Source organism: Mirounga angustirostris, unplaced genomic scaffold (assembly GCF_029215605.1).
Source record: "Mirounga angustirostris isolate CCGP_5_RB_7025 unplaced genomic scaffold, mMirAng1.0.hap1 SCAF_2, whole genome shotgun sequence".
Taxonomy (NCBI): domain Eukaryota; kingdom Metazoa; phylum Chordata; class Mammalia; order Carnivora; family Phocidae; genus Mirounga; species Mirounga angustirostris.
This window is the reverse complement of record NW_026991710.1, coordinates 6550429-6573342: the sequence shown is the minus strand read 5'-3', so window position 1 is coordinate 6573342 and position 22914 is coordinate 6550429. Positions and strand designations below refer to the sequence as shown.

The window sequence follows — 22914 nt, the reverse complement described above, 5'->3', positions numbered from 1 at the left end:
CATGGGGGAGGCCCATGCGGAGAGAAACCGGCAGCCAGCCCCAGCTCGCCAACCCCGAGTGAACCTCCTCGGAAGGGGACCGTCCAGCCAGCCGGTCGAGTCACCCCTGTGGAGTGCAAACAAGCTGTTCCTGCAGATTCCTGTTCCGACTTCAGACTCGCGAACAAAGTCGTGGTGGTGGTGGTTTTAAGCCTAAAACCACGTGTAGCGTGGCTTGTCACGCAGCATTAGACACCCGGAACATACAGACGTGTGTGGAGAGGACACGTGCGCCGGGAGGCCCAGGCCTTTTGTGCCGGTCACGGTGGCAGGAATAAAGGGACTGTGAGAAGAGTTTGGATGGCCCTGAGGGAGACATGGTGCTCAGGTGAGTGCGGGGGGACCGTGGGGAAGCAGTGGCTGAACTGGGGGTCACTCGTACCACTGGAGGTATGTGGGCCCGGGTGGCACCCAGTTCCAGAGGTCCTTTTTGACTCTTCTTTATGGTAAACATAAGGCAATGCAATATACACTCTTCTGCAAACATACGTCGTGACACGCTTGTTAAAATACGGAGCACAACTGGAGAGGGGGAGCACAGAGCGCCCTTTGGGGGAGTTGTGCCATAAGGGAGACCAGAGAACGCGGTCCATAACTTCAGGAGCCTGAGGGAACCCGACTTGGGTGTGTGTGTTCAGAGAGGGGAACAGGACAACAGATCCGGGTGCGCGTGGGAATGATGCATCTCAAGGCACAATGAATACGCCCCAAGTGAGGTATTAAAAGGTTGGCAAAAGCTGCAGCTAACAGGAAAAGCTATCGCTCGCGCTGCTTTACACCCATCCCCCTTCTGCCCAAATGGGGAAATTGCGGCCCTCCACTTGGGGGGCTGAGTCTGAGGCTCAGGCGAGGAGGGCTTCACAGCCCGCTTCGGACCAGTCCCTCCTCTGGTCGGCTCTCCTCTTCAACTCCCCACCGCACTCGGCCCAGTACCTGCAACGCTGCTCCTGGGGAATCAGTCCTCAGTGTGTACAAAACAGTCCCGTCACTGTTTCGTGGAGTCATTTTTATGAATTCCATGTTCCAAGAATCCACCAAACTCTTTCCCACCTCAAGGAATACTGAGCTGAATCAGTCTTTCAAAAAAAATGTTTTTGGGCGCCTGGGTGGCTCAGTTGGTTAAGCAACTGCCTTTGGCTCAGGTCATGATCCTGGAGTCCCTGGATCGAGTCCCACATCGGGCTCTCTGCTCTGCAGGGAGCCTGCTTCTGCCTCTGACCCTCCCCCCTCTCATGTGCTCTCTCTCTCTCATTCTCTCTGTCTGAAATAAATAAATTAAAAAAAAAAATCTTAAAAAAAAAAAAATGTTTTTAAGGGGAGGGCATTTGGGGCGCCTGGGTGGCTCAGTCGGTCAAGCGTCTGCCTTCTGCTCTGGGACTGATCCCAGGGTCCTGGGATCGAGCCCCACATCGGGCTCCCTGCTCCCTCTCCCTCTGCCCCTCCCCCCCACTTGTGCTCTCTCTCTCTAATAGGTATCTTAAAAAAAAAAATGCCTCTTTGGGGTGCCTGAGTGGCTCAGTCCTTAAGCATCTGCCTTCAGCTCAGGTCATGACCCCAGGGTTCTGGAATCGAGCCCCACGTCGGGCTCCCTGCTTCGTGGGGAGCCTGCTTCTCCCTCTCCCACTCCCCCGCTTGTGTTCCCTCTCTCGCTGTGTCTCTGTCAAGTAAATAAAATATTAAAAAACAAACAAAAAAACCCACCTTTAAGTGAGGGCATTTATCCGGACTGGTGCAGCTGCCGACAGCACCAGGGAGTAACTCCAGGCCTAGCCCCAGCCCCTCCCCCAAGTGAGCCCACCTGCAGAGACGGCTCTTCAGATTCTCCCAGGCCCTTCCAGTGCCTCTCTGGCTTAAGAGACCTTTTTTGGTGTATAAAACCCAAGCGCCCCGGCAGAGCCAGGGCCTGAAATCCTGTTAGTCTCCTAGAAAGGCCAGTCTCGTAAGCTGGGTCCCAGACACAGATTGTGGGGTTGAAGAGGGGCGGGGGAGTCTCAGTCTGGTTTTGACCCTAGTGAGCAAGGTTAGATTCCATTATCTCTATGTTCCCTGCCAATCTGAAGGTTCTAGCTTCTGCAGAGAGGTCTCTCCCTAAACGGACTGGACCAGGAGAGTTCTTGACTCCTCCTGATGTTAGAATCGCCTGGAGAAGGCTTCACACAGAACAGCCCTGCTCACCAACCGAACCACAACCTCTGAGCAGCAGGCCTGGGCACGAGTATGCAAGCCGGGTAGAAAACTTGGACTTGACACTTGGGATGGTCAGAGTCAGGGACAATTTTTTTTTTTTAATTTTTAAAAGATCTTATTTATTGGGGGGAGGCACAAGGGGAGGGAGAGAGACAGACTCCACGCAGAGCACACAGCTGGATGTGGGGCTCCATCTCATGACCCTGAGACCACGACCTGACCCCAACCCAAGAGTCCCACGCAACCAAGAGTCAGAAGCTCAACGGACTGAGCCACCCACGCGCCCCAAGAGAGTCAGGGACACTTTTAAGAGCACACACGTGCTTCTGCCATATCCCTGGCCTTCATGGTAGAGATTGGCAAGTGTTCATTTACGCTTTACTCTGAAGAGTGGTGCTCCTCCCACAGGCTTGTTCAGAAGCACTGACAGGATGGCCTGATACCATTTTTACTTATTTAGTAGTTATAGTAACAGGGAAAGACCCATAAATAACATACATGACAGTTATGTAACAGAAACAGAGACCAGGCATGATCCAGTTTTAAAAAAATTTATTAAAATGTCTCTTTGCAACTAACAGGGTCATCTTACCCTCTTTGTTGGCCCGAACATCTACATTCTGCTAACTGGGTTTTAACGGACTACCTACAGAAAATCCCAGCCTTAGATTTCTATCCAAATAGAACTACACTCCGCAGTAAGAGATGGGGGCGGGAGAGCGAGGGAGGATAGGTGTTTTCTTGCAGACTCTCTCCAGACATAGAACTTGTGGGTGCTGTCACTAGGGCGCTGTCCTTTGTCCCCCGCCCCAGGCCCCTCCGGAGGGTCAGAACCAATGCTCTTGTTACAGGGTTCTTGTCTCACGGGGTCAAAGAATGAATCTCACGGACACAAAAGGGTGAAGCAAAAGTTTATTCAGTGAAGGTGGAAACAGAAAGGAAAGAAAAAGCCCTCTCAAGTGAGAGGGGTCCCGAATGGGTTGCCACTGAGGGCTTTTATGGTCGGTCTTTTATAGAAAATTGATCAGGGAACTTCAATCTTCTTGACGTCACCACTGAGAGCACCATGATTACTTCTCCTTTGAATATCTCGCCTCTGAGGTTTAAGACAAACGAGGTGCTCTGGTTATGTTCCCTCATCTCTGGTTTCCTTACGCCTCAGCATTTTGGGGATTTTTGGTGAGCCTGATCAGGTAGCCCCCTACCTGTCTCTCCCTTCCTAGTCCCGCCTGTCTCTTACTCTCATCCTAACTTCCAGGGTTCGCAACCGCAACCCTGCACTGGACTCCCCACATCACTGACTGACGTGGCTGACTCTGACCTCTGTCTGACCTTGCTCCTCACCTTGTAATGAAACTCTCACGTGTGTGTACCCAGACTGGGCTCGATTCTGCTCACCTTTTCCCACTTTCCTGCCCGCCTTTTCCCACTCCTGATCCTGAATCTACTTGGTCTTTCGTTCTCTATTACCATTAATGGAGTGAGCGCCTACTGTGTACCAGAAACCTACTGTGTACCAGGCACTGTAATGGGTGTTTTGTTTTGTTTTTTTTAAATTATTTATTTGACAGAGAGAGACACAGCGAGAGAGGGAACACAAGCAGGGGGAGTGGGAGAGGGAGAAGCAGGCTTCCCACAGAGCAAGGAGCCCGGTGCGGGGCTTGATCCCAGGACCCCGGGATCATGACCTGAGCTGAAGGCAGACACTTAACGACTGAGCCACCCAGGCGCCCTGTAATGGGTGTTTTGTAAACATTATTCCTACTATCCACAACCCTACAAATATATATATTTTTTAAAGATTTTATTTATTTATTTGAGAGAGACAGAATGAGAGAGAGCATGAGAGGGAGGAGGGTCAGAGGGAGAAGCAGACTCCCTGCTGAGCAGGGAGCCCAATGTGGGACTCAATCCCGGGACTCCAGGATCATGACCTGAGCCGAAGGCAGTCGCTTAACCAACTGAGCCACCCAGGTGCCCCCTACAAAACAAATATTGTTCCCACTTCACAGCTGGAGAAAGGTTACTACTCAAGGTCCGGTCATGGTAGGTGCAGGGTGGGATCCAAGCCAGACACAAGTGGTGAATGAATCCCACTATCAGCAGAAGTCCCTTTTGAGGGGGTGGGGTGAGGATCAACACCACAAGGCGTATGATGTTTGGGTTTAACATGAACATATTTGCATTTTAAAGTGTGAACAGTGTCTTCCTGAGATCTTTAAAGAGCAGAGTAGACATCTCTAAGAAGAAGCCCTATTCCTTTAGTTAACTCTAATAGCTGAAAACAAACTTTCCAAAACCTGTAGTAAGAAAACTCACAAGAAAGTTATAAAAATATTTTATTTAAACATTAAGGAAAAAATTATACATACTTAAAAATGATTAAAAAAGGATTTAAAAAATTATACATACTTAAAATGATTAAAATGATAAGTAAACAAATGCTAGAAACACAGGAATTTACACATGATGAAATCTAAAGTGATATGAACACATAAAATGCTTCCAAATGGTCCTCTCACCTAACAAGACTATTACAAAACTGAGAAATATAGTAATTGCTGAAGCTGGGTTAAAGGCACAGGACACGATCATTCCTTTATATACACCCAGTGATCGTATACAACCAAAGAGCAAACAACTTATTTGCAATTTTGGGAGGACATCATGTACCTATAATGAAACGCTGCTTAAATGTTTACACCAATACTTTCGCCAATGATTCAAACAGATTAACACTGCAAACCAACTACTTCTATTTTGAATTTGAAAAATTCAATAATTATTGAGTTTAAGAACAGGCAAAAGAGCTTGAATTTATTCTGATTTCAACCAGACTGCAAAGTTAAAATTTTTCCCAGGAAACCACTCACTTCCTAGATGCAAAAACGCACTGTAGCATTTCCATTACGTCTGCGAAGCTTTCAGCCAGCTGGGGGTTGAAGCGTTCACACTGACGCGCTCTAAAACCTGAGAGGAAACGAGCATTGATATCCAATGTGAGACATTCTATCTTCAGCTTCTGGATCTGTTGTGAGAAGCGCAGTTTAGTCCACATGTCTACAACATCTCTGGCTCTCCATTACCAAATATAAATTCACATCAGCAGGATGTCAAAAGCTCCTGAACATGTGTAAAAAGTCAAAACAACAGCCAAAAATGTTAACGACACCTGAGAGAAGGGGAGTGGCAGGACACGTGGTCAGGTGAGGCGACGTCTTGTGGTGACACACCTGAACCGGGAGAAAGGGCTACAGAGAGGCCAGGTGGCCCCGGACACAGCACAGCATGTGGAGGGGACTCTCCACCCCAGCGCGGTCAGGGCCATGACAGCGACGACTTGCAGCCCGGGAGCAATGACATTATGTCCGTTTCTCCTTTATGTGGGTACAGTGACTCTCCTTTAAAATGCCGAAGTTGGGGGCGGGGCACGCCTGGGTGGCTCAGCCAGTTAAGCACCTGCCTTCAGCTCAGGTCATGATCGTGAGGTCCTGGGACTGGGCCCCACGTCAGGCTCCATACTCAGCGGGGAGCCTGCTTCTCCGTCTCCCTCTGCAGCTCCCCCCAACTAGTGCGCTCCCTCCTTCTCTCTCTCAAATAAATCTTTAAAAAGAAAAAATAAAACTCCAAAGGGAGCACATGCTGTTAGCTGAAGCCAGTTTTCTTTAGCACTCCAGTCATTTACTTAGTATATATTAACTTTTACTTCTCTGGGCCTGTTTTCATGCCTGTAAAGTGATGCACCAAGTAGATGTCCTCCAAGCTCTGAAGTAAGGGACGGGAAGGGAGGGGCTGCCTCGGTCTTTCTCCCCATGTCCCTCAGCATGCAGAGGGAGTGTTCTCAATACATATTTGTGTGATAAATGAGTCATCTGATACTCGACAAACAGACCCCACTGTGCAAGGCAGCGGGCCCAGGGGGGCAGTTGTTGGTGGAGAGGAAGAAACCCTATAAGGAACATGGAAGGAAAAGGTTGATGCGTCGTCCGTTAGGAAGCAGCCAGAACAGTCAGAGTGGGTTAGAGTGCCCATTCTTCCTATGTTGCCAATCCGTCAGAACGACCTGGCCAGTCGTCACGTGTGTATCAGGTGATGGAAGCTGACTTCAGGAGAAAATAACCTACAGCGTGAACTTTTCCATACTGGAGGGTGCAGATACTGTCTTGGTGACATCTCTGAAGGGTGGGTGCCATACCGAAGAAGCGCTAAATTATGCAAAAGGAAAGGGGCCTCAGTCCCTTTCATCTCAGAGTTCAGTGAATAAACAGTTGCTAAGTAGTCTGCCATTGGTGGGCCGCCACCTGAAAACTGTCATAGAGGAAGTCACTGTTCCAATGAGTTCAATATTAGAAATACCATTCCAGAACTCCTACCTTTAGAAGTCATCCAAGGAGTGAGATGAGCATCACAACCCCCATGAACTGAGTAAACAACACCAGCGGGGTGAGGAAGGACCACACATGCCACAGAGCAACGTTGAAGCTGAAAAGGACAAAGCGCACACAGTTAGCAACTCCGGCTGCAGTCTACACACACAACCCACGGTGGAATCTAGGAGAACCCACTGTTCCTCAGTCTGGGGAAGTTTACCTAGCCAGCAACTTTATATGCATGTCATGTTTCTCCACCATGTGATTTAGCCCAAAGTGGAAATATCTCAAACTCTTCCGAAAGTATTTGGAACTGGAACCGCTAAAGGTCCTCCCATGAGAGCTGCCCAAGAGGAACCCGAGAGTTTAAAAGTCAGTGTCTGTGATGGAATAGGAATGACAGCGGCTACTGCCTTTTACGATCCACACGCCATCAAACGATCACGGTCAAAACAGTTTCAAATATTTTTCTCTTAGAAACAGAAAGAAAAAATAATCACTTATAAGTTGCTATTAAATTTCCTATTGAGGGGTGCCTGGGTGGCTCAGTCATTAAGCGTCTGCCTTCGGCTCAGGTCATGATCCCAGGGTCCTGGGATCGAGCCCCGCATCGGGCTCCCTGCTCCTTGGGAAGCCTGCTTCTCCCTCTCCCACTCCCCCTGCTTGTGTTCCCTCTCTCGCTGTGTCTCTCTCTGTCAAATAAATAAATAAAATCTTTAAAAAAAAAAAAAACAGTAAAAAAAAATTCCTATTGAGAAAAACACTATTCCTGTCACCAAGGTAAGAATAAGACCGCTTCTAAGTGCAAATGATTTTTATGGACTAAATTTGCCGAACCAGAAGTTACTTAGCGAAAACTGTAGTCAATTAAATTAAGATTTTATTTTAATGTGTAAAACTTTGATAAAGAGAACTTTAAACAGCTACAATCCCACTGTTCTAAAAACTAACATTTCTGGGGTGATCTTACTCATATAATATGAAAGAGCACACCTGTCCACCCACGTCACTGAAGGGTTAGTAATGTCCACATTACAAGGTAATAGGTGTCAATACCCTTTAACTTCAAATACAGAAAATTCATCATAAAAAACATGCATTTAAACTGAACATGTACAAAAGTATATGGTTTTTCCAAAATCAAAATTCACTTATTACAGAAAAAGGAAAAAAGCTACAGGAATATACACAACATGTAAGAGTAGTTTTTCTCTCTGCCTAGCAGGATCATGGTGACTTCCTTCCTTTGTGTTTTTCTGTAATAGATTTTTCTTCAGTGAGCAAGTATACTTTTATCAATGTTTTTCACTGAATAACTATTAAGAAGGACACTGTGGTGTTTTTATAGCAGCAAAACAGTAAGAACAACTCTAAATCCAACAAGAGCGGGTTAAATAAATCCTGGTTATGTCTATGTAATAATTATGTAACAATTCAAAACAACAAGGCACATCTGTATGTACCAATATGGAAGAATTATCAACCACACGGCTCCATTAAAAAAAAAATGAACACTTTGGGAAAGAGGTGGCGCTATTTACTGAAAGTGGAGCTACGTACAATCTACGAGCCAGCAATTTCATTTCTAGAGATATGTACACACACATGTGTGAGCATGGATACCTCCAAGAGACACGTGTGCACCAGAGTCCTAGTCCATAACGTTAACAGCATCCTTAAAAACATCACCAAACTGGAAATAATCCAAATGCTATGGACAGTAGAGCCGAAGAGCTGGGATTCAGTGACAGGCTGGAATGCTACCCAGCAGTGAGCAGCCCTGATACACAAGGCAGATCCAACGGGAGATGGGGTGACACAGGATGAGACTGAGACATGAGGCAGGAACAAAAGTGAGGCTTTGCACACGCCCATAAAGCCCCGTCCAAACCACAACTCCACTCATGGCGACGCGTTTTCTTTCACGATACAGGAAAGACAGCAGCTTTCCCTCTGTCTCTGAAGTTTTGAGCAGGAGAGTAATAAACAGCATACATAATAGTGCGTGTAAACCGCCAAATGTAAAAGAACACACCATATATGACTCCATTTCTATCAAGTTCAAAATCAGACAAAACAAAAATAAGAGTATTTAAGAGATGCAAAAGAAAACAAATCCCACACAGGTCGGGGCAGTGTCTGTCCCTGGGCAGGAAGGATGGTGCCTGGGGGTGGGGGTGGGATTCTGGGGCTGGAACGGTTCTCCTTCTTGACCTGGGTGGGCTTTCATCAATGCATCTCTTAACTCGTTCAGCTGTACAATTTAGTGTTTTCCACTTTTTTTTTTTTTTTAAAGATTTTATTTATTTATTTGAGAGAGAGGATGAGAGGAGAGAGCACATGAGAGGGGGGAGGGTCAGAGGGAGAAGCAGACTCCCCGCTGAGCGGGGAGCCCGATGTGGGACTCGATCCCGGGACTCCAGGACCATGACTTGAGCCGAAGGCAGTCGCTTAACCAACTGAGCCACCCAGGCGCCCTGTTTTCCACTTTCTATATGTATTATATTTCACAACGGAAGTGACTGAAAAAGCAAAATGCAGAATATATATAGCATGTCACCATTTGCGTATTAAATAGCTAAATATATAAAGAAAGATCCTACTGGAAAGGGACTCCAAGACCAGCAATGACAGGAGGCCATTTTCCCATTACTCCTTTCCTTTACATTTTGGACCATGTACATCAGCACCGATCAAAAACCGTTTTATTCCTGTTAGTCATTTCAAAGTTAACTTACCAAATCCCAGCCGCGATAAAAGTAGCAGTTGTGATGGGTATCAAGGTGGGGTACTTGACGTCATAATCTTCAATTCCACGACACCACTCCAGGTAGAGGATGCAGTAACATGCAATCGACAGGCTGAGGAGCAGCAGGGCGCCGCCAACGACAAACCAACTGCGAGACAAAAGCGACAGGAGGGCTGACAGCACTTAGCGAGTGAGCACACGTCTTAAACGTTCTCACGGACAGCCTGACAATCGATTTTCACGGAGTATCAGCTGGGCAAGGGGCCCGGAGGGACCCACCGCTCCTCAGTCCCAGCTTTCAGAAGGCCTCTATCTACTAGGAGATGGGGTGAGACAGGAGGCCAGCACATGCAGCAGCAAGAAAGTGAGGCTTTAAACACTCGTGTGCTGCGCACGCTCCAAAACCACGACCCAAAGCACGAGCGAGCTCACGGCGACGTGTCTGCTTTCACGATCCAGGAGAGACAGCAGCTTTCTGTCTCTTTCTGAAGATCTGAGTGTGACAGTAAGAAACAGGGACCATGAACTCCTCCAAGTCAAGGAGGGTTTTGGGGAATACGGACAATCAATTTGGAAGACGGTTTCTTCAAACTGCCTCTCACAACAGGTTTCTTAGGGAAACACACCCATTTTGAGAAGAGCTCCAACCCTCCGAGGGGCAGTGGCTTTTTCTCACTTCTCATTCTACCCAAGAGCCAACTCTGCGTGTGAAGGCAGCCTCCTCGCCTCTGCTGGTCAGGGGAGGAGGCCAGATTTGGGGAACAAAGCCCTTCTCCTGTTTCCCAATGTCCCCATTATCTTTCGCTTCTTTGAGGGGAAAACACCAGTGTTCTGCATAGATGAGAGAGCGGTCACAGAGGGGCTGGAACAGTCAAGTGACACTGGCAGTGAGTGCACATCCAACCGTGGCAAGGTTCCAGATTCCTTTAAGTCATTTTATGACGCTGGGTTCTGGGATTAATGATGAGAGGCGGGAGGGTGCAGCCTTTCACATCTGCTGGTCTGGGTTTGGATCTCAGCTCCAGCAGGACTAGTTTTGTGGCTCTGGGCAAATTACTTAACCTCATGGGGCTTTGGAAACATTACCAGGACTTACAGAATAGCTGTGAGAGTCACACAGCTGCTCAGAAAAGTGCTTCCCACATAGTTAATGCCCAGTGGTAATCATCACTATTCCAGAGGGGATCCATGAAAAAAAAAATATTTCCATGTTCCTCTTCAAGGAGGTCTTCAAAGACCTCTCTTCCGCTAGTGTGCATTCTCAACAGGGGCGATGTTGCCCCCAAAGTGAGGAAATAATCTTATTCTTTCTGCACATACAAAGCACAGATACTCATACAGTATGTAAGCGGGCACTAAGGAATAGCATGTCTTGCAAAGGCTCCTTAGGAGGTGCTAACAAAGGTTGAGGAACACCGTTAGTGACCTCCTTGCTTGGTCAGGATCCTTCTGTTCGTCCGTTTTTAACTTCATATAGAATCCTAGCACGGCCATGGAGTCCCGATATGGTAGAGGACAGAAACAGCTGAAGAACTTGCCTGAATCAAAACGATACCGCAAGTCAGTGGCCCTCAACCCTGGGTGTGTATCAGTCATTGCAACATTCCAAAAGGAAGCTAACTTGCCCCAGCCTCCCAGATTCTGGCTGGGTGGGTATGAAGAGCCTGGGCATCTGGGATGGTAATTTCCATCGTAGTTTTAATTAGCTCCTTGGTTGACACACACCCAGCAGTTTCCTAAAAATTGACATTTTCAAAGCATCATGATGTTTCACTTTAATGCTGACCTGTCTCTCCTGTCTTTGAACATATAATCTTACAACCTTGCATAGATTAAAAAAATGTTTTTGAGAGAGAGAAAGAGCATACGCCAGCTGGGGCAGTGGTGTGTGGGGAGGAGGGAGCAGAGAGAATCTTAAGCAGGCTCCATGCTCAGCACAAGGCCTGACGCAGGACTCAATCTTAACAACCCTGAGACCATAACCTGAGCTGAAAGAGTCAGACCCTCAACCGACTGAGCCATCCAGGTACCCCTAACCTTGCACAGATTTAAAGAACCCTAATGCCTCGAGCTTCTGAACTTGGGCTAACGGTGGGGCAAGAAATAAGCAATGACCTCAGGTATCAGAAGAATGAACCATATGCAAGAAAGCAGATCATGGCCCGCACTCCCTCCCAGGTATTGCTCTCATCGCACGGCTCCAACTCCCCACTGCTTACTGAGGCCCTCAGCAAGAATCCAGGGCTGCTCAAAATCCTCAGCCTGTGGGTATCCGTTCATGTCTTTTTTATCTAAGGGGACGCTTTTCTGAGGCCAGGCCTGTGACTTCTACTTCCTTCTCCTGCTCCAAGGTCTGGCTCCAGATTCCGAGTCCTGGCTCTGCCACATGACCATGTGTGCCTCCAGCACCTTTTACGTGTAACTACTTATCCCTTACCTCACCAATTCCTTAAACTAGTGAGAATACTTAATATAAGGCGACAGAGGTAAATCCTGTGCATAAACTTACACAGCACCCACCACATGACCGATTTATCCATCCTGGACCGTAAGGGACTGGTGAGGGGCTAGACATGTGCCTCAATCATCGCCGTCACATCACAGGCTCTCATGACACATCTGAATAACAAAGATACAGCTGCTACTGCTGGTGGGCAAAGTAACCATTCTCTCTTTTCCCAGCCCAGTTTCTAAACCAACTGAGAGACACGCAGGAGTTAGGCTGATGAGGTCAACTGTCAGCTTTTTTTTTTTTTTACTGATGGAGCTACAGGAAGATGGCTTTGGTGACCAGACATACCCACCAGGCTCCAAGTTGATGTGAAAACCTAGAGACCCTCGCATGTCGGGGCTGCCCCCAGAAATGACGGCAGAGAAAAGGAGACTGGAATCTGTGCTTCCAATGGGCAGCTGGATCCCAAGAGAAAGAAGGTGCTGAGCGACACGTCTGGTTCTTCATCCCAGATCATTCAGGGAAGGAACAAGGAGGGCAAAGGGCAGAAAGATGGGAGTGTTTAAGGAAAGCTCCAGCTCACAGGAATGAGGAAAGAGAGAACAAGCTCTTTCCCTCCAACAGTTTAAAGTCCCATATGCCTTTCTCCTGACTGCGTGCATCTCCTGGCTCTCCCTCCAATGGTCACCGATCTTCCTGAAGGACTTCGAAGAAAAGGTAACGTGGGATCAAACAGTCCTATCCACACCTTTCTAGCCCTGCTGCTCCTTGTGAACAACTGTGCTCTCATCCTATGCAAACCACCCCCCAATGCCAGTTCCAATGGTCATCAACATCTCCCCCTCTTTGTTCTGCTATGGGGGGCCTCCAGAATATTGTCCAATGTTCAGTGAGGACTCAGACCTAATTCACAACCTTGTCCCCCATGTCAGCTCCTGAGATTATACCAAAGAGATCCCAATCCTCCTGAATGACTGATGATTTGACATCAGCTCCCAACTCCTCCCTTGAGTGACATCAACTCTAATTCAATCACTCCCTGTAGTTACCTTATTAGCTGTAACTACTCTCTGAAAACAAGCTGAGACCCAGTTCTTACCACAGTCCTCACCCCCTCCTCCCAGTGCTCTTACACTTTATCTTCAGAGAGACCATCAGGCAGAATCTTTCTTCTTCCATCTTTTACAAATGGATTAGGTTCTTAAATTCACTACCTTTGCCATTCTACAACACACTTGTGCTGAAAGGCATACTGAAATACTTCCCAGGCTCATACGTTCTGCTGTTCATGTCCAAAGCACACACTCTCTTACTCACCTTTGTATCACTAGTACCTCTAACACGGTGCCTGGCAGGAAGTAAGAGCTTTGTAAACATTTGCAAAATTCAACTGACAAAACAGAACATGAAAAATAAGATGATGGTGCTTAACTTAGAAAGCAATAAAGTTTTCTCACCTATTAGTGTGAAAGTTTTCTTTAATGGTTTTAAAGAAATCAACGTAGTAGGTCACAACAATGGATGCCAAAATCCAGAATCCAGAATGGATATTAAGTCTTGGAAGAGGTTTCTCCTTTTTTTCAACAGCTGTAGAGGCTTCTGCAAATAAGGAAGATTTTAACTTATCAAGTTACCATAAATTTATAAGGAAAAAAATAGCTATTTTAAGCTGGATAAAATAATTTCCTGGACCTTTCCAAAACCCAGATTCTCTCCAATTACAGTACCAATTTCTTCTGAACAACCACCCAAATAGGTTTATATATGTAGAAGTAATTAATAGGAACCTGCCATAAAACATGTTCAATATAGGAAACTTTTTCCCTCTAAACGGATTTTAAAATCAAATTTACAATTATTATCATCTTTTGGAAAGAATGACACCACCGGGTAGTGTAGAATTTTAGTATTACGTTTCATATATTGCCTAAGAAAGCAGTTAGTCTTGTTAATTAAGAAAAATGCAGACATCAGACATTACAGCACAAAATGGACTTGTAATTTCCCCCAAAATACTACTTTTAACTACATATTTTAATTATTGCAAACAAACACAACCTTTTGAGGCAGCTCAAAAGTGGCAAGGGCACACTGGAGGTCTAGTCTTGGCACAGTACTGTCTAGACAGGTGATGGACAAATCAAATTTCTTCCATTTGAGACCCAATCTGAAAGAAAAGGTGGCTCGGGTTGGGTCTGATGAGTTATTTCTAACAAGTTCACCAGATGAGTGACATGCCCTCTCTCTCAGTTCTTGTGAGAACCACTGGAATACAATTGAGGTGCCCAACCTTTAGCAAGCTATCAGAATCCCCAAGAGAGGCATGTTCATATTATAAATTCTGGGAGATAGCCTCAAAGTTTATAAATAAGCATGCCTGGGCGTGATTTCTGTTCATTTTTAAAAGGGTAATAAATGTACATGACTTACAACATACAGGAAAACAAGATCCGCAATGAAATCTCCTATCCTTAACCCTAGTTTTTCGACCCCAAAGCAATTACCAATACCAACTTCTATGAACTCTTCCATATTCTACGTATTTACAGGAGAACACACATCACACGTTACCAGGTTCGTACCCAAACGGTGGCATACCATACTTTGTTCTGCGCTTCCCTCCGAAAATCATCCACCCTGGTAAAAAAGAAAAAAGTCTGCCTGCTGTGCCATGTATGTATTTAACCAGCTCTCTGCTTATGGGCAATTAGGTATTTCCAGCCGTTCGCCATTACAAGCAAAGCTGAGGTTAAACAAGTTGCACGTACGCCGTCGGGTTTTGGTAAGAGTGTAATTCTTCGGTAGATTCTTAGAAATCCAACCGGACGGCATTTATTTTAATGGATATTACGAAACAGGTGTTAAACCAGCTCTCCTGAGAATGCTGAAGCGCGGCTGGGATGAAGATGCGCGGGGCTACGCGATCACTAGGAATCTTTCATTAAGCTAAGTCCCCGACTTGCAAAATCACTTGGCAAGCCTTGAAAAACAAAACCCGGTCCCTCCTGCCAGGGCAGGGCTGCGGGAGGCCCGCGGAGCCGGCCGTTTCCGGGCGCCTCGACTCCGGCCACCTGGGCGCGGCTCGGGGCGCGCCCGGGGGAGCGCCTCACCCGGCCCGGCGTAGCCCTCGCTGTCCAGCGGGGCCTCGGTGTCCGGTGGGAACAGGTATCGCCGCCGGAGCTGCTCCCGGGCCCGCGGAGCGTCCATCTTGGCCCCTCCCAGAAGCGCGACGGAAGTGACGCAATCGGATCGCTGCAGGAGGAACTTCCGCGGTCGGATCCCCGACGGCGGACCTTCTACTGTGAGGGGTGGGGATTATGTAGTCTTCGAGGTTTTCGTTGGTGAGAATCTTGGGTGGGGACGGCTTCGCAACCTCCAAGTTCGAGTACGCAAACGTGATTTGAATTTCAAAATACCGATCCTGCCCCTCCCTGCGAAGCGCCCGCAAGTGGATTCCGGCCTACGGATGCCCAGAAGGACCAAGCTTACTAACGCCGCCGAACGCGTGCCAGGCGAGGGGGCGCGGCTCAGCGGCGCCTCGTTCCCTCGGCTCTTTGCGGCCCGAGCCTCCTCCGACTGCCCTGTTCCCAAAGCGTCCTAGCACCCCGGCGTCTGCTCTGCGCCTCCTCTTCGGGAGTCGCCCAGCTAGACTTGAAAGGGCCAAAGGCAGCCCCGGGAGGACGAGAGGCCAGCCGGCCTGTCCCAGGTGCCTGCTGCCGAGCCTCGGGCCTGACCCCTTCCGCTTGGATGGGCTTGGGCAAGAGACAAACCTGTCTGGGCCTGGATCCTCTTCGGCACCACGGGGGTTATAGCTGCCTACACCTTGGATCTGTTGTGGGGTTTAAGCGGGGAGCACCCCTGTGTGGTTCATGTTAGCCCCCTCCTGACTCGTGAGAAATTGCTCCCGCCGGGAACGTGGGAGCCAAATTTGTACTTGCCCGGAGACCTGCCGCTTCGCATCACGCCCATCAACCAAAGAAAGAGACGTGTCACGAATTCCCCGGCTTTTCTCTAGCAGTAGTCCGGTTCCTTACTCTCCTACCCCGTGCTACGCATCACGCGTTGAGAAGTTCTGTGCGTAACCACTGAAACGTGATTCCTGAGCACCTGCTCCTTGCCGGGAACTGTTAAGACCCCGTGCTCCGCAATGGAGGTAGAGATGAGTAAGGCATGGCGTTGCCCTTGCGCGGCTCCCGGACCAAAGACGGCGGCAGAGAACTCCTACAGTGTAGTGCAGTGTTTACAAATGTACAGAAGCGGTTTTTTTTATTAATTCAGTCAGCATTTTCTGAGCAGCTGCATCCGCTAAAGTGCTGGCGACGGAGGTGAGTTAGAATCTAGTGCAGGAGTTGATTTCAATACAAGGCCGTAATAGAAATACTGTATGTGGGGTTCCGGAGGCACCAAATAAAGGGCGGTGTGCTCTGCTGGGCGTGTGGGCAGCAGGGACAGTGGCTTGAGGTGGATTGAGTACGGGGGTGGGTAGCCCAGAAAGCAATCCGGGAAGTAAAATTTGAACTAATAAGCACTCCGGTATCTTCTATATGTCATGAGTATTTGCAGAAGAGATGTAATAAATATTCAAGAGGAGAATGTCAAGTTTCTGCTGGCTGGCTTCTGTCATTCCTTCAGCTTTTCTAGCGAAGGAGCAAAGGATGTAACAGCTGGGCAGATCATATGGCCTTTGTACACAATACCTCCTTTTTTCTTTTTCTTTTCAGACTCCTCAAGAGCCAGGGTTCATCAGTTCAGAGCCGGCCGAGGTCTTTGCCCTCCCCTCTTCTCTCTCTTGTACAGGGTTAGAAGCCTTGTCAACAGGAAGTGAGTTCCTCCTATCAAATACAGTCTTCTGTTGATTGTCTCCTTGCAAAAAGGTCAGTGCTGGGTCTCCCTTGTAACTGAATATTCCCCAGAGCATCACAGTGATTCCAGGGTTTCCATATGTAGTATGTTCAGGTCAGATCCGGTTTCCCCTTTGATGGTTTCAGGGTCTTTGTATTTGGATCTGAAGTCCTTTTAGCCTTTTTCCCCTGATATTTTTAATGGCACTACTCATACACCATAATGATGATACTTAAAAGCAGGTTGGAAAAAGTCCAGTATTTAATGACTGCATTTTCATTGCTGGGGCCAGTTAAATAAGTTCTTAACTGTGTGTTCTGTGTACCTTAATAGATACCTCATATCAGATTGCTACCAACCAAGGGATTTCATTTTCAATGTCAATTACTTATGGGGGAAAAATGAAATTGACTATGACCTTTGCTGGCTCTCCTTAGCAACTTGGTTATGTCCAATGTGTTTATAGACCTTTGATTCCTGGCTCCATCATGATGGGTCCTTGGGCAAGGTATTTCATTGTTCTAAGTATCAGTGTCCTCATCTGTGACACAGTAGGTAGCAGAGTGATGATAAATGTGTACTGATCGCTTAGCCTAGTGTCTGGCATGTGGTATGCGTCCAAGCAGGTAGTTACTAGTCACTACTACTTACTTGGCTTTCCAGATCCTGCTCACCTCCTGATCAGTTATTCCCTTCTCCATGGGCTCCAGAAAGGATTCTTGTTGTGATTTTAACTTCCGCTTGTGCTCTCCCACCTGATTGTGGGTGACAACCATATCACCCACAATCAGGTCTCAGTCAGGTTCAAGATCTCATGACCCTGAGATCATGACCTAAGCTGAAATCAAGAGTTCGGATGCTTAATCGACTGAGCCACCCAAACACCCCGTTTCTGCCATTTTAATTTTCTTTTCTTTATTAACAGTTTTTTTTCCCCACATATTGTCTATTTGCACGTCATTTTCCTTTGGGGATTTTCATTCTTTGCTTGTTTTTATGGGTCAGAGATGCCCAGTGCCTTGCAAACACCTGGCACGTAGCAGGAATTTCATTGGCCGGTTTTCACCTTGACCCTTGGTCACAGTTGACTGGTCTTTACTGTGAACACACATCCCTTCCTCTGAGAAGCTACTTTTCCTGCTCTCTATAGTAGTCCTGCAGAGTTCTCATGAGACTAAGCCTGTCCTAGGGGAGGACCCCGGACCCAAACCGGACCTGACAGTCCCTGGGACTCGGGCTGGGGCTGTTGGGAAGACCTCCTTTGTTGGTATGATAAGCTGGGAAGTCAATGTGGTCTTGGGGCTGCCCATGGAGGAAGGCTACCTAGGAAGGAAGCTCTGAGATGCAAGCCAAGAGTTGTTGGTAGCATCATTTCAATTCCTGACTCCAGCCAAGCCCTGGTTAACCTAGGTAAGAACACGAGCTCTGGAGCTAGCTGCCTGGCTGACTGGCGTTACTGATTCTGCCATGACTGGCTGTCTCAACGTTGGGCACGCCACATATCCGCTCTTCTGCCTTAGTTTCCTCACTTGCAAAATGGGTTAAGAATAGCATCTACCAAAAAAAAAAAAAAAGAATAGCATCTACCTCACAAGATTGGGTAGAGATCAAAAGTATTAATACATGCAAAGCATTTAGAACAGCGTCTGACGCAGAGTAAGTTCTCAATAAGTTTTATCCTCCGTTATTAGTCCATTGCTGAGACATCACCGATTTCTGAGCCAAAAAAAACCACCAAAAATCATTTTTTAAGAAACAAATGCTACTTAAGTGGTTTTGTGTTACCTGCCCCCCTGAGTCCGGACCAGTCAGCTCTGTCCTCCTGCTGTGCCATGTAGCTGTTGCACTGGGCCCAGCCAGACGGTGAGCAAGTCCAGGAATGAGGTCAGACGTGCAGAACTCTGAGGAAAGCGCCTGGCCTATGGGAAGTACTCAGTAAATGTTCGTTTGTGTCTCTTGGGATACCGCCCTTCATTCCAAAAAGAAAGCTAGTTAAAAAAAAGTTTTTTAATTTTATAAGCAATGCAATGAAGTATAGATTTCTCTTTCTGCACAGCTCTGTTTCCCTGATTAAAGCTGTAGAACTGGAATCACTACATAAAAAGGCATGAACATTTTGAAGGCTTTTGATCACTACTTTGAAAACAACCCCCGAATGGGCAGCCTGCGCCACTTTGCACGCCCACCAGCAGCAGGTGGGAGAAACCATCTTCAACGTTTGCACCAACAACTGGCTTGATGATTTGGGTAAATTTTTCCCAAGTGATAATGGGAGAGGGGTGTCTCTACCATTTTATTTGTTTTTTATTTTTTAAAGATTTATATATTTTAGAGAGAGAGAGCAAATAGGGGGGTGGGGAGAGGGAGAAAGAATCTCAAGCAGACTCAGTGCTGAATGCAAAGCCCAACACAGGGCTCGATCTCACAACCCCGAGATCAGAACCTGAGCCAAAATCAAGAGACAGACACTTAATCGAATGAGCCACCCAAACACCCCGTTTCTGCCATTTTGATTTTCTTTTCTTTATTAACAGTTTTTTTTTTTTTCACATATTATCTATTTGTACATCATTTTCCTTTGGGGATTTTCATTCTTTTCTTGTTTTTACAGGTCAGGGATGCCTTTGAATATCAGATCTGTGGTCATTATGCTTTTGTCACTTTACTGTTTATCTTTTAAGTCTGATCACATTCATACCTATGTTTAGTTTAGTTTTGTGTTTCTTCACTTGTAGCTTATGGTGAAGGCAGAGTTGGGAACGAGTCCGCCGGGTGGGGTGTAGTTGGAAAGTCCTGGCAGGTGGGAAATGCTCAGTCACTTAGGGGACGTACCACATGATAATTCTACCTGAACCCTCGTCAGATGGACCTAGTCATGCCCTGCCTGTTTGTTAGGCAGCTGGCTATACCAAGAGAGGGTTTTTAGTTAACCACAACTAAAACCAGCCCTAACCAGCCTAAGCAAAACAGTAATGACAACCATAGCAATAACCGTTATGATCATAAAATGCATGTGCAATTTTTTTTTTAAGAAGCCTTTTGGAATTCCTCTGAAATATTTTACAAGATTAGAAGGAAACTAGGATTTCAATCAAGTCTGGGTGAGGATAGCTCCAGGAGCACCCACATGACTCGGCTTTGAGGATACCGTGTGTCTGAGATGGTGGTGAGCCTGCTGTCACCCTCTGGTCATTGCCACACCAGGGCACACCAGCTTCTGACCCTCGGCATCTGTGTCACTTTGGGGTTTTCTCTGGTCGCGTCCTCCTACAGCAGTGAGAGGTGGAATTCTTAGATAAGGGAAATCAGTGGGAGTCCAGAGCCCTGCTGCCCAGACAAGAGCTGCCGCCCGTGAACCTCTAAGGACAGGCAGTGTGCTGTGTTCTGGGTTACGGTGTTGGGGAGGAGAGTGGAGAAGCTTCCTCCAAGCTGCTAGTGGGTCAGGTAGCAGGGAGGTGATCGGCTCAACCACAAGATCAGGACAGGGAAACGGAACATTCCTAAAGCTAAAAGGAGAAGGAGGGGGTAGGGGTGAACTGGCCCAGAATGAGAGGCCAGGTAGGCAGGAATCCTAGAAGGTGTCCCCAAGCATTCCTGAAATTTTTGGCTCTGTGGCCAATTTGGGAGCAATATTTGGGTCCATTGTGTTCTGTGGAAGGACAGTCTCTTGTTTTAATTGCTCACATTTAAGTTGAGAGCCTCTATCAGGCTTGCAAACCTAGAGAGTAGAGGTGTGTCCCGGCTGACTACCCTCCCTGATGCCCAGAGTCCTCCAGGCTGTTAATGCCAGTCTTGTCCTTGACATGTCTAAATCATTCAGTGCCCAGAATTTGGCCTGTTAATGGTGTGCATGTGATCAAATAAAACAAGCTCTTTTTATTCCTTTAAGAAAACCCACGTATTTTTAATACTATAGTCTACCTCACATTATCATGCATTTCCACTAAGTAAAGAAACATAAAAGCCCTATTTTAGCCATTTCTTGAAAGCTTAATTAGAAGAAGGGATACAGGCTAAAAATGTACTCAGAAATCCAGTAACCCCGAAGTACATAAATTGCCTAAAACTCTGAAAGGGGCTTTGAGATCACATGACTCATTGTGGAAACCACTTGGAAATCCCTGGCCTGGACATTTGCTTAAAAAGCTTTACGTGGAATGTCTTTATAATGATGATCTAAATCATCAATGCTAAGAAAAGGCAGGTGGGGGCGCCTGGGTGGCTCAGTTGGTTAAGCGACTGCCTTCGGCTCAGGTCATGATCCTGGAGTCCTGGGATCGAGTCCCACATCGGGCTCCCTGCTGAGCAGGGAGTCTGCTTCTCCCCCTGACCCTCCCCGCTCTCATGCTCTATCTCATTTTCTCTCTCAAATAAATAAATAAAATCTTTAAAAAAAAGAAAAGAAAAGAAAAGGCAGGTGGAAACAAGGAGGGGGCTCCTGACCAAAGGGAAATTTGATCAGGAGAAAAAAACAATGATGTCAAGGAGATGGCAGAGTTCACATCCTGATTCTGCTACTCCTGACGTGACCTGAGGCAAGTCACTTAAGCTCTCTGCATCTCCTCATCCACGAAATGGGTGTATTACACCCCCCTCCTGGATTAGTTGAAAGATTTGTGAGATGTACAGATACAGATGTAGATGCAGATGTAAAGGGCTTAGCACTGTGCCCAATACGTAGGCGACTCCATACGAGGGACCCACTGTCATCGGGGAGGTGGCGTCTAGGCAGTGCGGAAAGGCACGTGGTCTGTACCAGTGGGGCAGCAGCAGGTCCCAGCAGTGCAGCCTTGAAGGGGTGAGGCTGGTGGCCTTCCTGTAGGAAGAGGTCAGGCTATGGAGCGGCAGGATGGATGGATGCTGATGGAAACAGTGGCTGTCTTTGACCAGCACCTTACCTGGGGGGACTAATCCTCACAGCAACCATGTGAGGTCGTCACCAGCACGACTCCCCTTCTATACACAGGGAAACTGAGGCACGCAGCTTTTTTATTCAGGGATCTGAGGAAGCTTTACTTTAGTCCCTTGATAGAAGGATTAAACGATCTGTTTGGTAGATTCACTGTAATTGCTGAGTACATACCTTATTTGTCAGAGCCGAAAGGCCCCTCATCGCCCGGGTCTTGGCCCCCCGCCTCATAGCTTGTGAGGTGGAGTGTGGACGTGAACCCAGGCAGGTTTGGCTTCAGAGCCTCAACTCTGAGCTGCCACGCTAAGCTGGCTCTGAGGACTCACAGTGTCTCAGGACATAAGCTGTAGAAAAGTCAGAGTGCCCAGAGCTCATTCCTGCCGGATCCTGGCTCTGCGGTGCTGGGCCATTCATTCATTCAGCTGGACACAGGAAGGGAGAATGTGGTGACCTGATTGCCCCCATCCTGTCCGGACCCATGGCAGACATCGCTAATCAATCACGGCATTTCTTACCCTTCCTAAGCACCAGGGTAGGGCCTCCACATCCTGAAGACCACCAGAAAATCACCACCAATTGACTAGTGTCAATAGGTGAGATAAAATCTAGTTGCTGTACCTCGCATGAAGTCTTAAGGCATGCCAGACAATGGTACAGAAATGCAAACTGGGGGTTGCTTATGCCAGTAAGAATCTGCCTGTCATTCCTTAAGACACGCAACACATGAGGACCGATGCCCTGAAAGTCACAAAAGCAAATATGCGAACAGAGCCATAGGGAAATCCTCCTGCCAACCTCAGGAAAATGAAGGCATTACGAGGTTGTACTGGAGGGCGAATCCTCGATCGCAGAGGGTCCATTGGACTCTACACCCTCCTTGGGCATCACCCCAATGCCGTGGCCACAGCTCCTGAGGAAACCTCACGTTAAAAAGGCAAAACAAGGGGGATAAAATCCCAGCCTTCTGAGATTGGTGGTGGAGAGCAGAGTCCCCGTTCTCGAGGCCACATCACGAATCACAGCACCAGGGCCCTGACGAGGCTGGAAGAAGGCCTGGTTTCAGGGACCAACATAGGTGGGCACAGAGAGCCTTGAGATCACTGCCTGCCATCATGACAGTGATTGGAAACCACTGGCGCCCCTTAACCCACGATTCTCAAACTCGTTCAAATACTACTCAACTATTCAACTACTGAATAGTATCAAAACCACTCCCAGATCATAGAGTGCCAGGTGCATTTGTGGAATATCATGAAATACGGATAAATTTGAAAAATGACCCAGTGCTATAAAAGTTTATGGCCACTCCCGTAGCATCTGAGCTAGAATCGCATGCATGGTGACAAATGCCAAGAGGCTGACGATT

General features: G+C 47.3%; 2 protein-coding genes across 8 annotated transcripts in view; one reads left to right on the top strand and one right to left on the bottom strand.

The window, feature by feature from the left end:
* Positions 1-3128: 3128 nt before the first annotated feature.
* TMEM128 (transmembrane protein 128) lies at positions 3129-15167 on the bottom strand. 7 transcript variants are annotated; one of them, XM_045881492.3, is made up of 6 exons: positions 14908-15167; positions 14396-14434; positions 13255-13396; positions 9335-9493; positions 6600-6708; positions 3129-3322 (listed from the first exon to the last, which is right to left on the bottom strand). In XM_045881492.3, exons 1-5 carry the CDS (start codon positions 15002-15004, stop codon positions 6609-6611), a joined length of 537 nt encoding a protein of 178 aa, XP_045737448.1. In that variant the 5' UTR covers positions 15005-15167; the 3' UTR covers positions 3129-3322; positions 6600-6608. The 7 variants fall into 7 exon arrangements, with proteins under 7 accessions (XP_045737448.1, XP_045737446.1, XP_064440336.1 ...); XM_045881490.3 differs by lacking the exon at positions 3129-3322 and adding an exon at positions 4549-6431; XM_064584266.1 differs by lacking the exon at positions 3129-3322 and adding an exon at positions 4549-5254.
* A 193-nt stretch (positions 15168-15360) lies between these two features.
* ZBTB49 (zinc finger and BTB domain containing 49) overlaps positions 15361-22914 on the top strand; it is a 59397-nt gene continuing 51843 nt past the window's right edge. The window contains exons 1-2 of the mRNA XM_045881496.3: positions 15361-16122; positions 16519-16671. The gene's annotated coding sequence lies outside the window, so the exon portion shown is untranslated. The remainder of the gene's footprint in view (positions 16123-16518; positions 16672-22914) is intronic.